Source organism: Pseudophryne corroboree, chromosome 3 (genome assembly GCF_028390025.1).
Source record: "Pseudophryne corroboree isolate aPseCor3 chromosome 3, aPseCor3.hap2, whole genome shotgun sequence".
NCBI classification, from domain to species: Eukaryota; Metazoa; Chordata; class Amphibia; order Anura; family Myobatrachidae; genus Pseudophryne; species Pseudophryne corroboree.
The window spans coordinates 802,071,227-802,087,020 of record NC_086446.1 but is presented as its reverse complement, the minus strand read 5'-3'; the positions used below and the strand labels follow the sequence as shown (position 1 = coordinate 802,087,020).

General features: G+C 45.0%; 1 protein-coding gene across 1 annotated transcript in view; it reads left to right on the top strand.

Moving 5' to 3' along the window:
* The window catches only part of GFRA1 (GDNF family receptor alpha 1), a 252,908-nt gene that overhangs the window by 181,501 nt on the left and 55,613 nt on the right, over positions 1-15,794 (top strand). The window contains exons 5-6 of the mRNA XM_063962687.1: positions 1,567-1,676; positions 3,125-3,259. Of these exons, the coding sequence (XP_063818757.1) occupies positions 1,567-1,676; positions 3,125-3,259 (245 nt within the window). The remainder of the gene's footprint in view (positions 1-1,566; positions 1,677-3,124; positions 3,260-15,794) is intronic.

Sequence of the window (15,794 nt, the reverse complement as noted above, 5' to 3'; positions counted from 1 at the left end):
TGAGGGGTCCTAAGAACCCATGGAAAATACAAAAAGATAAAAGTCAAGACGTTCGATCCATTTGCGACTAGAGATAGATGACTCTATATGGAAGTTTGGGCGCAGCGCAGCAATGTGAATTCAGTCAGTAATCGTTGTAGCGCTGAGGTCAGGCCAGCGCGTGAGACGAATAACCTAGTGGGTACCTAGGCTGAGGGCGCATACACTGCCGGTGACCTGGAGATTTGGGGACTTTCGCTGTCACCCCCTTTATATTAGTCCTTGTCTCCTCTGAGTCTGGGGGAAAGGACAGCATATGGTAGGTAAAAGGGAACAGTCTGGCTGTATTTCCGATCATCCCATTGATATGCACCAGAGCTTGTCTGGATAAATGTAATTGCTCCAGCACCGAATTGGAACAAATATGACACGTATTTCCTCACAGTATCAGCTTTCAGAGTCTAAATTAGAGTCGAGGGAATTGGTTAGTATTAGAGAGGAGCAAAACTTTTCCCCTAAATGTTCCTCTGATTCCGCATTTGACTGCAAGCCTCGCAGGTGTCATGGGTGAGATGCGGCCCTAATTGTTCCCAGTCATCGTCCCATCTATTTATGCAGCAAAACCTAGATTAACAGATGGTATGGAGGGAACGTCACGCTGCTCCGCAAAAGCTGTAATCATGCGTCACATTACTAAGACTTGTGTTATCAGTGTCTTCCAGAAAATGGTGATACGCTTCTGAATGTACGTTGTGTATGGAAAGGGCAGATGTATGTCTAGGTGTCTCCTGATGAAGGGTTCCTCTGTAGCAGATGCCCTCTCTCACATGTGGTGTTATGTAGATATACACTGTGCCAGTGCGGAAGTACACGGATTTATTGGTGTGCAATATATGGCATTTCCCGATTTGTGGTATGAGTGAGGCGGACAATTAGGCACATTTATTCAGACCAGCAATTAAACCTCATCCGTCAACTACCCCCAACATGTGCTGAGGATTTCTGTCTGCAGAAGCAGGTGGGATATTTACTGATCCAGCAAAACAGATTAGCTCACCCGTGCATGACTAAAGACATCCACAAGACGTGCTCTGTTGGTGGTACTTGAGGCCTGGAGTTGAGATCCCCTGCCTTGGTCCATACTTGCCTATCCTCCCGGAATGTTTAGGATATTCCCGAGGTCTGTGGAGATCTCCCAGGGAAGCAGATCTCCCTCCAGATCCTGCTTCTTGTTATTGCGAAGAGAGTGGGGCGACGATACAATGTGCTTCGTCAGGCCCGGTCTCCGCTGTGTGACGAGGTGATTGGTGAATCCTGTGACTATGGCCACCACTGTACGGTGATACCCCCACATTTGTCCCAGGGTAAAAAAAAAGTATGTAAGTGTGGACTAGACTGAAATTCTCCATCTAGCTGAGTAATTGGGGGCTCACTAATGCACTGTCTGTCATATTCATTGTGCATTCAGAAGCATGGGGCAGATATATACTGGAACTCCTGATACTCCCCTCCTGTGCAGTGTCAGTAGCATCTGAGCAGTAGGATAAAGAAGCAGACGTCTGTTACAGTATGTTCTCTCTATGACAGATCCCGGCTCGCGCACTTCTTCACCGACTGTCAGCCTGACCCGCGCTCCGTCAGCGGATGTCTGAAGGAAAACTACGCGGAATGCCTCCTGGCGTACTCCGGCCTGATCGGTAGGAACCATCTCATTTTATATGCACGCCAATTCCAGGTCTGTTCTCTGGTACTGTTCCACCACCGGGTAAATATACTGAGCACCTGCTGCTTACCGAGGGGGGGCGGCATCCCGCAGGTTTACTAAGCTCAATCCCGCTGGAAAACCGCAGAGAAATCGCACATTAACATAGAATAGAACATTAAATGGCCACCAATGGTTTCACAAAGACAAGTACTGAATGCCCAGATTTACTAAGCGGTGAGTTTAGAAACCACTGCACTGTAGTGAAAGAGTCACAACATTCACAGTATTCAATTGTTATTGTATACTGTCTGTGTATATCATTATTATTATATACTGTCCATATAGTTATATACTGTCTATATCAATTTGATATACTTTCTATATCAATATTATATACTGTTTATGTTGTAATTATATACTATTTATTTATATTGTTACAGTATTATTTATATCATTATTGTATACTGTTTGTTTATATTATTAGTATATGCTGTCTATATTGTTATTATATACTGTCTATATCGATGTTATAAACTGTCTATGTTTTTATAATATACTGTATATTTACAGTATATCATATACTTTTTATAGCAATTTTATATACTGTCTATTTATATCGTTATTATATACTATTTATTATATCGTTATTTTATACTGTTTATTTATATTGTTACAGTATTATTTATATAAGTATTGTATATTGTCTGTTTCTATTGTTATTATACTGTATGCTGCCTATTTATATACCATTATTATATCAATATTATATACTATTTATATTGTTATTAAATGCTTTCTGTTTATATCATTTTTATATGCTATTTATATATCATTATACATAGTCTATTTATATCATTATACTACTGTATATATTTATATTGTTATTATATAGTGTCTATTATTTATATTGTTATTATATAGTGTCTATTGTTTATATTATTATTTTTATTGTTATTATATAGTGTCTATTATTTATATTGTTATTATATAGTGTCTATTATTTATATTGTTATTATATAGTGTCTATTGTTTATATTGTTATTTTATATTATTATTTTTATTGTTATTATATAGTGTCTATTATTTATATTGTTGTTATATAGTGTCTATTGTTTATATTGTTATTTTATATTATTATTTTTATTGTTATTATATAGTGTCTATTATTTATATTGTTGTTATATACTATTTCCCTGCTAGTAATTGACCCCATTCCAGAGCCCTAATGTCAGTGCTCCTGCAGGGAGGGGGTCTCGGGTGTCAGATAGGAGTAAGATGTGGGTGTAAGTCTCAGGGGAAAGACCCCACTGACGGGAAACGTTACACAATGATGACCTGGATTCTGTAGCAGACCGATGGAGACCCTTCTGTTGCAGATTACTGTGAGAATTAAGGCGCAGTGTCCTGTATGTTCATTGTATGTTGTTGTTATGTTTACAGGCACCGCTATCACCCCAAATTACATTGAGTCCGCAGACCTGAGCGTGTCCCCCTGGTGTGACTGCAGCAACAGCGGGAACTATATAGACGACTGCCTCAAGTTCCTAAACTTCTTCAAGGATAACATCTGCCTCAGTAAGTGCCGGGACACTAATTACTAGCCACACGCTGCTCTCAGCCGTCGCCCTAACAGCGGCACAGCTCATCTAATGGAATCAGAGCGCCAGCGTCCTGCACAAAGTGTTTAAGAGAGCACTAACCTTTTATGGTTAATATTTAAAGGGACACTAACCTCGTTTTTAAAGCTCCCCTATGATTTACATAATGGAATCGCAATGAAATATATTAACATTGTTGTACAGTCAGGCTTTCTTCTGGCGCTGCCAGCTAGAGCGAGCCAATCGCGTGCAGATAAATGTGCAGGTCTCTCAGGGTAATACACCGATCCTCGGTCTGTCCGCACCATGCCACTCTATCCTGTAATATGCCACTTTTACAGCACAAATACTAATCCTAAGTAATTAGTGCACCATTAGCGCATTAAAGCGCATCATTTGGTAATAAAAGCACAGGAGTCGCTGTGACGGAATGTCGGAGTCGCACCTGACACCTCGCGCCATAAGCACATAGGATAGGAGTATATGGACACATCTGTTTGTGCTGATACTCCCACCCCCGGTGTACCCCGTGCCCCCCTTAGCTGTGCAGACAGGAGGACTGTATTGTCACACACTTGTTATAGAAGGGTAGGGGGGGAGGGGGAGGGGGGGGGCATGGCGGTAGCTCCTTCAATCTTTGCCTTATAAACTGAAGTACTCTGGGATGTTTTGAGTAGGAGGGAAATGGATCAGATGACTGATGTTATTTGTTGCATATAATACACTTTATGTAAGTTTAATAGTCAGTGCTGCTATCAGTAATTGTGGGGCCTGACCAACACCCCACCACCGACGAGGAGAAATAGACTGGATGTGCCCCGTGCAAGGGTTTGGTGGGTAGGGACTGTCACATGGGCTAGAGAGCTGCAGCCGGCCCGCCAGACTTATCGATCAGCCTAGACCGGCAAGCATTGTGAGGCTGCCCGGCCACTGGGCCCAGGACTCCAGTCCCGGCAGTCCCCCCCTGGTGGCTGCCATGTAAACAGTAGCAGCAAACTTATTGGTAGTTTCTGCAGCAGGGTACACTGGAATTTCACAGGGAATACATCGGGGTGTAGAGTTGGATCTTGATCCGAGGCACCAACAGGCTAAAGCTTTGATGGTTCCCAGAATGCATTGCAGGGCCTCCTCTATAACCCCGCCTCCAGGCACTGGAGCTCAGTTTGTAAGTTGGTGCCTGCAGTGCAGGTCAGTAACAGGTGAGGCTGCGCTAGGCAGCCCTGAAAAGAGCTTTTAAGAAGACTTCAAGGGCCGCAGCACTGTGTATGTCAGTCTGACATGCTGTGCTGCGGCTCCATCACCTCCCTCAGCGGCGCGGGTACGGGTTCCCGGTACTTGCAGCAGAGGCGCTTCGGTCATCAGGCATACCACCGGGATCAGGGATATCTCCAGGATTGCGTGGTTGCACATCAGGTAGGAGGTAAGAGGGCCCCCCAGGTGGGACCCGCCGGTGAATCGCGGTCCGGTCGCGGTCCCAGGAGACTGATTGCGCCGCTGGCGTGGACACTGTACTGCACAGGGACCCCACTATATCCACCAGGGCAAGAGAGCACAGGTCGGGTTTACTAAAATCCGTTTGATATAGGCTCCACAGTATCCGGTGGTGAGGACCAGCATAGGTTATAAGGCGCTGACCTGTAGCCCCTCCCCCAGCTCCAGGCGCCATCTACTGCTGGTGTTCCCGCCCTGGAGCTGCAGTTCTCTCTCCCTCACTCCCTGACAGAGATTTTGGCGCCATTGCATAGCTGGGCTTATCTCCGGGACTGCAGGGCTCTGTCTCCTCTGTAAAGCCGCCTGTCTCCTCAGCGCTGTGCATTTACAGTATTCTACATGTCATTTCAGACAGTGTTAGTTAAGAACGAGTGTACTGCTATATGAATATTTAGTACAAGTATTCTGTGATATATATCCAGTGTTTACTGTGCATTGTTATATCTATGGGGGTAATTCCAAGTTGATCGCAGCAGGAATTTTGTTAGCAGTTGGGCAAAACCATGTGCACTGCAGGGGAGGCAGATATAACATGTGCAGAGAGAGTTAGATTTGGGTGGGGTGTGTTCAATCTGCAATCTAATTTGCAGTGTAAAAATAAAGCAGCCAGTATTTACCCTGCACAGAAACAAAATAACCCACCCAAATCTAACTCTCTCTGCACATGTTATATCTGCCTCCCCTGCAGTGCACATGGTTTTGGCCAACTGCTAACAAAATTCCTGCTGCGATCAACTTGGAAATACCCCCAATATTCATACATATTTCTATGTAGTTATACTAGTCCAGTGCAGTTTTATTGTTTATATGTAATAACTTCTGCATTGTACCATGACTGTGTGTGCCTGTAGCTGCTGTGTGGATTTCATTCTCATGTATCACATATTGCTATCACTACATTCTGTACCCTGAGGGGCTAGGTGCGTCAGGGTCCCATATACTGTATATATATATATATATATATATATATATATAGTGTTACACAGAATATACAATTTGGTATTTTTACTGTGTGTTTCAGTCTCCTCATTCCGCTTAAGTCCTCTGTTTTGCAAAAAACCCTTAATATATGTGACAGTAAACACAGGACGTGTTTACTGTCACATATATTAGTTTTTTTTTTGCAGGTATTGTGTTTGTCTGGCTATATTGTACTGTTACGCTCTAAGGCTACATTTCTTATAATGTCTACCACACAGGGCGGGAAATCCACGGACGCTGCTGCATCCTGCAGTACTGGCGCCACGGATTAACCTGAGGGGGAAGTTTTAGCTGCTGGCTCAGGCGCTGAGTGCCATACACCCAGTCAACCTGCAGCACCTGTGGCCAATCAGGACCCACCTTGGGCAGCGTTCTCAAGTATGCTGAGTACACTTGTGACACGTCTTACGCCCCCTGTGGGACCTCCAGTGCCATTGCAGCCAGATATTGTCCCTGTAGTTAATCCGCCCTGGGTGGATACTCTGTCTACCCAATTACAACAATTAAATCAATCCTTGGTTAGACAAAGGTCTTCCCCATGCCCCTCTGGGGCCAAGGGGTCATCTAAACGGGCCATTTCTTCCTCACAATCCACTAATATTTCAGATAATTCTTCCGATGAGGATGGGGAATATACTGATACGTCAGACACTAATATAGTTGCTTCTGATGAGGAATCTACAACCCAGGTTGATGTTCCTGACCTAGTGGAGGCTATTAAGCTAATTCTTCAGATAGATGATGACATTGAGCCTCCTACTGCGTCTAAGAAACCTGATAAGTTCAAACGTCAGAAGGTTACTAATGTAGTCTTACCACGTTCTGTCCACTTAATTGACATACGTCAGGAATCCTGGTCGTCGCCAGGAAAGAAATTTTCACTGTCTAAAAAGATACTAGCTCGTTATCCTATCCCTGCGGAGTCGAGGAACAAGTTGGAAACTCCACTACCTGTGGACTCTCATGTCGCCCGTCTTGTGGTGTCATCTACTCTGCCTGTCACCACTCTCACCTCACTGAAGGAACCGAAGGATAAGTGTGTGGAGGGATGCCTGAAGTCTATTCGCTCCCTTACAGGTGCTGTACATAGACCCACTATGGCAGCCTCCTGGGCTGTGAAAGGAATTGAAGCATGGGTTCAGGCAATTGAGGAGGAGCTGCCTCAGGATTTTTCTGACACTGCCAGACAATATCGGTCTTATATTACCACAGCCTCCCACTATATTCAGGAGGCGGCCTCTGATGATGGTGTAATGGCGGCCAAGGCATCTACTACGTCTATCCTGGACCCCAAAAAGACTTTGGAGGTGCTCCCTTTTAAGGGAGACATCATATTTCGGGAGGATCTGAACAAGATTGTAACTGACTTGGCTACTGCCAAGACTGCGTGTCTCCCAAACACTTTCCTTCTGCTCCGAAGGCTAAGAGTACCACCTTTCGTTCCTTTGACCTCCAGGCAAAGCAAAAGGTCAGGCGTACCCGAGACAGGCTCGTGCTTCCAAAACCACTAAGCCTAAATCTAAACAATCCTGGGCCGCCCATCAGCCTGCTTCCAAACAAGACAAGCCTGCCGCATGACGAGGCGGGCCTCCCCCTGGGGGAACCCAGGGTGGGAGACAGACTTCTGCAGTTTGCTCAGGCCTGGTTAAAGACCACTTCGGACGCCTGGGTGCCGGAAGTTGTCTCTCACGGGTACGCAATCTCTTTCAAGAGACGTCCCTCTCGCCAGTTTTGCACAGTGGTTATCCCTGCGGATCCGCTAAAAGCTCATGCTCTACACTTGGTTGTGTAATCCCTCCTGGCTACAGGAGTGGTAGTGCCAGTACCTCTGTCTCAGAGAGGCAGGGGATACTATTTGACCCTGTTTCTAGTTCCGAAGCCAAATGGGTCCTTCCGGCCTATACTCAACCTCAAATCATTGAACAAGTTTGTGAGAGTATCCAAATTCTGTATGGAAACTCTGCTCTCGATAGTGCTGGCCTTGGAATCCGAAGACTATATGGTATGCCTGGACATACAGGATGCTTACCTGCACATACCTATTGCCATGTTGCATCAGCAATATGTGCGGTTTGCTATTGGCAACATACATTATCTATTCCAGGCTCTGCCTTTTGGATTGGCCACGGCCCCTCGGATCTTCACCAAGGTTATGGCCGTGATTACGGCTCTTCTCCGCCGTCAGGGAATCAGGATCCTGTCATATCTGGACGACTTGCTGATCCTGGCGAACTCCCAAGAGTTCCTACAAGGTCCAGTTCCTACAAGCCCATGGGTGGCTCATCAACTGGAAAAAGTCCTCACTGGTCCCTGCTCGAAGCATGGTGCACCTGGGGGCACTACTGGACACACACAGCCAACAATTGTTTTTGTCTCCAGAGTAAGTCCTGAAATTTCAGGACAGGATCAGATATTTCCTCTCTCGCCCAAGAGTGTCGATACACTCGGCGATGCAAGTACTAGGCCTCATGGTGTCGGCTTTCGACATGGTAGAGTACGCTCAATTTCATTCCCGCCCTCTGTAGAGGTGAATCCTTTCCAAGTGGGACGGCCTGCCTCATCGGATCAGGTCTCAAATGATCTCCTTGACTCCGGAGGTTCGTCTGTCACTGAGATGGTGGCTACAGGACCAACAGTTGAGCAGGGGCCGTCCCTTCTGGATCTCCAACTGGATCCTCCTGACAACGGATGCTAGTCTGCAGGGTTGGAACGCGGTGTTGGAGCAACACTCTCTCCATGGTCGGTGGACCAGGGAGGAGTCTCTCCTCCCGATAAACATTCTGGAATTGCGGGCAGTGTTCAATGCGTTGACACTGGCCCTGCCTCTAGTACAGAATAGGCCTGTTCAAGTACAATAAGACAACGCCACCACGGTGGCGTACATAAATCTTCGAGGCACTCGAAGCCGCATGGAAATGCTGAAAGTATCAAAAATCCTCCGTTGGGCTAAACGCCATCTGCCAGCAATATCGGCAGTGTTCATCCCCGGAGACCTCATCTGGGAAGCAGATTTCCTCAGTCGTCAGGACGTTCATGCCGGAGAGTGGAGTCTTCATTCAGAAGTCTTTCAACTCCTTGTGGACAAGTGGGGCCTACCAGATGTAGACCTGATGGCGTCTCGACACAATCACAAGGTTCCGGTCTTCGGATCAAGGACAAGGGATCCTCAAGCAGCGTTCGTGGGCGCACTGGCAATTCCATGGAACTTTCGGCTGCCATACGTTTTCCCTCCAGTGTCACTCCTGCCCAGGGGACTACGGAAGTTCAAGCAAGAAAGAGGATTACTACTTCTAGTCGCTCCAGCGTGGCCCAGACGGCATTGGTTCTCAGACCTGCAGGGTCTATCAATAGAGCGTCCTCTTATACTTCCTCAATGCCCAGATCTCCTAGTTCAGGGCCCTTGTGTCTATCCGTACCTGGCCAGACTGGCTTTGAAGGCGTGGCTCTTGAAGCTTCACTCCTGAGGGCCAAGGGATTCTCTGAGGCGGTTGTTCAAACTATGTTGAAGGCCCGCAAACCGGCATCTGCACTGATTTATTACACGGTCTGGAACTCTTACTTCACATGGTGTGCTGCTAGTCCACCCCGCATGTCAGGTTGCCCTCGCCTCACACAAGTACAAAAGCATTGCACAGCGGCGATGCTCTTGTACTTGAAGAGTAACTCCCGGCCAGCGCAACTCCTGCGGCTGGCCGGGAGCTACTCGTCGCTGCCCTGGGTCCTGCGTTGACCGGACCGTGCCCACAAAATGGCAGCCAAATGCCGCTGTGCTGCCCCCTCCCGCCCAGCGACCGACCCTCTGCCTGTCAATCAGGCAGAGGCGATCGCTATGCAACGACAGTCGTTGGCTGTCAGCCATGCGGCGCATGCGCAGTTCTGACCTGATCGCTGCAATAAACTGCAACAAGCGATCAGGTCAGAATGACCCCCTTTGTCCTGTCGTCCACCCTTTCTGATTTTTCACCGGGACCGGGCAGTTCTCCGAACTCGCCCTGGTTATCTACCTAAGGTGGTGTCATCTTTTCAGATTAGTTTTGAAGAAGAAAAAAGCAAATCAACTTTTTGTAGCAGCACTCATTCCCTAAATTCTTTTTTAATCAGAAATATGATACATTCAGATAATTTATTATTGATAATGTAAACTACAAGAAAGATTCTCAATACCCACATGTGATATAAGTGCCTTTATTATTACCACATATGATGTATTATATGTCCCCTTATTATAAAGGGGACATGTAGAGTGAAATATTAAAACAATAGAGACAGAATAACGTGTAAGAAAAAATAAATTCAATTTATGTGTATAAAGGTGTATTTAAAAGAAAATGCTGGTACGCTGTCTTGATTTATAAATCAATAAATACCTGTGATTCAAAAAATTATTGATTAATTTGTTTAATTTTTAGAAACAACCACTGACTCCTTTTGCCAGTGATGTTTATACAGGGTTAAGTGTATCAGTGTTGTAACATTCCTGGTGAGTTCTCAATTCTGTAAATCACAATGCAACATTTGTTGCTATATAGTAATGTGATAAGAATGTTGCGAATAACACTACAAATACCCGGATGACAGTATATCTGTTTGGTTATTTATAAATATGAGGCTCTTATTGCCTTCAATATCACCGGTATATGATCACATGCTGGAAAATTGTTCTTTAATATTGGGTTTTATGGGTTGCCCCTATTGGGGTGTATACTCATTAACCAATACCCCTTAATTGATATCCTGCTATTACAGCAAAATCCTTGATAAAACTGTAAATTCACACAGTACTAGCTTAAAAATAAGCCTGCTTTAGCACCTCTTTATTAGATTATATAAGAAGGACACATAGGATTTATATATAGATGTTGATACTACTGCAGATAATGCTGTCTTAAGTGTACAGCTAATCCAGACACGTATGATTCACAAGTTGGTAATACCATCCTTACACAACCACTATTTATTGTAATCCCAGTGATGTGTGCTCACAATAAATCAAACATGCCAAATTTTTCAGAGATATAAATGGCTGATTTTGATCTCCCATATATTGATGTAATAATTCCAGGACCTTTTATTGCCTCAGTATCTGATTGGTATTATAATGCAGCACAGGCACATATTGATAATTGACACTTTGATGTATATTGTGAAGCTTATTACAAACAAACTTGATGTATTCATAACCTTCTTAATTGATATCCTTAATAAAAAATGCAAATTCGCACAGTACTAGTTTGTAAGTAAACCTGCTTAAGCACCTTTATTGTTGGATTGTATAGGAAGGAGACATAGGATTTATATATGCATATTGATACTACTGCAGATAATGCTGTCTTGGATAAACGGTTTGTCCAAACACATATAATTCCCAACTTGGTAATTACATCCTTACACAACCACTGTTTGTTATTATCCCAGTGATGTGTGCTCACAATAAATCGAACATGCCACAGTTTACTGAGGTGTTAATAGCTGGTTTGAATCTCTCATATATAAATGTAATAATTTAAGCCCCTGTTGCTGCCTAAGTATCTGGCTGGTATTGCCATGCAGCACAGGCACACGTTAACAGTTAACACTTTATGAAATTTATTACAAACAAGCTTTAGTTTATTCACAACCTCAAATAGCTCTCCTTACTCATAAAAGAGCCATCATATTCGATATGTCTCTCATATACATGATGTCTCGCAGGTAGCTAGCACTTGGAGGAAACCCTCCTATCTTTTTGTATGAACTATGCCAGCATGAGTCTTTTGTTCTATGTAGTAACCCTTACTAATAATGTTGATATACACAGGATATTAATACATGATAATGTTGATACTGACAGCGCACAGCAAAGCCGATGCGCATTTCACTTTGTAAAGCTTTGTCAGGGCTTTATATCTTATAAAGCCCTGACGAAGCTTTACAAAGTGAAATGCGCATCGGCTTTGCTGTGCGCTGTCAGTATCAACATTATCATGTATTAATATCCTGTGTATATCAACATTATTAGTAAGAAATACTACATAGAACAAAAGACTCATGCTGGCATAGTTCATACAAAAAGATAGGAGGGTTTCCTCCAAGTGCTAGCTACCTGCGAGACATCATGTATATGAGAGACATATCGAATATGATGGCTCTTTTATGAGTAAGGAGAGCTATTTGAGGTTGTGAATAAACTAAAGCTTGTTTGTAATAAATTTCATAAAGTGTTAACTGTTAACGTGTGCCTGTGCTGCATGGCAATACCAGCCAGATACTTAGGCAGCAACAGGGGCTTAAATTATTACATTTATATATGAGAGATTCAAACCAGCTATTAACACCTCGGTAAACTGTGGCATGTTCGATTTATTGTGAGCACACATCACTGGGATAATAACAAACAGTGGTTGTGTAAGGATGTAATTACCAAGTTGGGAATTATATGTGTTTGGACAAACCGTTTATCCAAGACAGCATTATCTGCAGTAGTATCAATATGCATATATAAATCCTATGTCTCCTTCCTATACAATCCAACAATAAAGGTGCTTAAGCAGGTTTACTTACAAACTAGTACTGTGCGAATTTGCATTTTTTATTAAGGATATCAATTAAGAAGGTTATGAATAAATCAAGTTTGTTTGTAATAAGCTTCACAATATACATCAAAGTGTCAATTATCAATATGTGCCTGTGCTGCATTATAATACCAATCAGATACTGAGGCAATAAAAGGTCCTGGAATTATTACATCAGTATATGGGAGATCAAAATCAGCCATTTATATCTCTGAAAAATTTGGCATGTTTGATTTATTGTGAGCACACATCACTGGGATTACAATAAATAGTGGTTGTGTAAGGATGGTATTACCAACTTGTGAATCATACGTGTCTGGATTAGCTGTACACTTAAGACAGCATTATCTGCAGTAGTATCAACATCAATATATAAATCCTATGTCTCCTTCTTATATAATCTAATAAAGAGGTGCTAAAGCAGGCTTATTTTTAAGCTAGTACTGTGTGAATTTACAGTTTTATCAAGGATTTTGCTGTAATAGCAGGATATCAATTAAGGGGTATTGGTTAATGAGTATACACCCCAATAGGGGCAACCCATAAAACCCAATATTAAAGAACAATTTGCCAGCATGTGATCATATACCGGTGATATTGAAGGCAATAAGAGCCTCATATTTATAAATAACCAAACAGATATACTGTCATCCGGGTATTTGTAGTGTTATTCGCAACATTCTTATCACATTACTATATAGCAACAAATGTTGCATTGTGATTTACAGAATTGAGAACTCACCAGGAATGTTACAACACTGATACACTTAACCCTGTATAAACATCACTGGCAAAAGGAGTTAGTGGTTGTTTCTAAAAATTAAACAAATTAATCAATAATTTTTTGAATCACAGGTATTTATTGATTTATAAATCAAGACAGCGTACCAGCATTTTCTTTTAAATACATCTCTATACACATAAGTTGAATTTATTTTTTCTTACACGTTATTCTGTCTCTATTGTTTTAATATTTCACTCTACATGTCCCCTTTATAATAAGGGGACATATAATACATCATATGTGGTAATAATAAAGGCACTTATATCACATGTGGGTATTGAGAATCTTTCTTGTAGTTTACATTATCAATAATAAATTATCTGAATGTATCATATTTCTGATTAAAAAAGAATTTAGGGAATGAGTGCTGCTACAAAAAGTTGATTTGCTTTTTTCTTCTTCAAACCTATATATTTATATCAACGAGCAGCACCACTTTAATACACTTGTGTTGAAATATTTGTTTGGTCAACACAATATGTTATACTATAAATATTCCCTACATAGGATCATTTATTTATAATCTGGTGCGGGAGTCTCTTTAACTTGAAATCTTTTCATATTAGCCAAGAGATTGTGGTTCCCGCCTTTATCTCTTCTGGTTTGTCCTCCAAAGAGCTGTCTTTGATGTGGTACGGGCTCTCCATATTTACGTGAAGAGGACTGCCTCCCTCAGGAGGTCAGATGCCCTTTTTGTACTTTTTGGTTTTCACAAACGTGGCTGGCCTGCAATTAGAATGGATTAGAATGGTGATTGCACAAGCCTATGCACAGGCTGGGCTTCCAGCTCCTGCTGCTATTTAAGCCCATTCTACTCGGTCTGTTGGACCTTCTTGGGCAGCCCGCCGAGGCGCGTCCGCCGAACAATTGTGCAAGGCGGCTACGTGGTCCTTAGTGAACACATTCATCAGGTTCTATGCCTTTGATACTTCCGCCTCCCAGGATGCTTCCTTTGGACGCCGGGTTCTTGGGCCCGCTACAGTGCGTCCCCTCCCATGAGGAACTGCTTTAGGACATCCCCGATGTTATTCCCTGTGGAACCTCAGTGTACCCCGCAACAGAAAAGGAGATTTATGGTAGACTTACCATGGTTAAATCTCTTTCTGCAAGGTACACTGGATTCCACAGGGCGCCCACCCTGGCGCACTTAGCTTCTTTGGGTTTGTATGGCATTAGCAGCTGGTACCGTCTCCTGTCGTGAGAATGTGGGTCTATGTGGCTACTAACGGTTGTCGTCTTTTACCTGCTACTGTGTCGGATTGGTTAATGAAACTGAGCTCAAGTGCCTGGAGGCGGGGTTATAGAGGAACAGTCAAAGCTTTAGCTTGTTGGTGCCTCGGATCAAGTTCCGACTCTACACCCCGATGTATTCCCTGTGGAATCCAGTGTACCTCGCAGAAAGAGATTTAACCGTGGTAAGTCTACAATAAATCTCCTTTTATTCATATACTAGGTGCTTCATCGCGCCCTACGGGCGCTCTTCACACCGTCGCAAGGGGCTACGCCCCGTTAACCCCTGCATGCCTTTCTGGGGTTCAATATTTGTATTATATGGAGTATTACCTGCATTCCTTTGTTAGTGGGTAAATATTGCACAATGAAAGGGCGTGCGATGGTGAAGGAGGCGCAGCCCCTTGTGACGGCGTGAACAGCACCAGCAGGGCACGATGTACAGAATGTAGTGGGTGCGGGGGGGACTGCGGATGGGGGAGGGTGTCTATAGATGCTGCGGGTGGAGGGGGGCGGAAGCGGGGGGGGGGGGAGGCCGGATGGGGAAGGGTCGGGAGGTGCTGAGGGTGGGGGAGGGGCAGATGAGTGGGGCTGCAGATGGGGGAGGGGTCCGGAGGCACTGCAGGTGGGGGAGGGGCAGGGGTGCCATGGGTGGGGGAGGGGCAGGTGCAGGGATGTTGCGGATGGGTGAAGGGTTACGGAGGTGATGTGGGATGGGAAGGGGCGGGGGTGCCGGGGGTGGGGTATGGGGTCCGGAGGCGCCGTGGGTGGGGGAGGGGAAGGTGCAGGTGGTGCGGCGGATGGGGAATGGGGTCCGGAGGCGCTGCAGGTGGTGGAGGGGCAGGTGCAGGGGTGCCATGGGTGGGGGAGGAGTGGGGGAGGGGGGACCGTGGATGGAGGAGGGTGTCTGCGGGTGGAGGGGGGGCAGGTGTGGGGGGAGACATATATGGGGGTGGATGGTGGAGGGGTCTGGAGGTGCTATGGGTGGTGGAGGGGCGGCGGAGTGGGAGCCGCCGGTGGTGTAGGGGGTCTGGAGACACAGTGTGTGGGGGAGGGGTGGAGTGCCGCATGTGGTGGTGGGGAAGTTGCGGAGGTGTGGTGCATTGGGGAGGGGTCTGGAGGCGCTGCGGGTACTGTACCTGGCAAAAAGGTAGTTGGAGGGTATGCAGTAACAGGGCCAGGACAGGAGTGACAGGGTCAGAACAGGGGTGACGGGGCCAGGACCGGGGTGACGGGGTCAGAACAGGGGAGACGGGGCCAGGACAGGGGTGACGGGGCCAGGACAAGGGCGACGGGGCCAGGACAGAAATGACAGGGACAGGATAGGGGTGACAGGGCTAGGGTAGGGGCGGCAGGACCAGGACAGGGGTGACAGGGCCAGGATAAGGGTGACAGGGCCAGGATAAGGGTGAAAGGACCAGGATAAGGGTGACAGGGCCAGGATAAGGGTAACAGGACCAGGATAAGGGTGACAG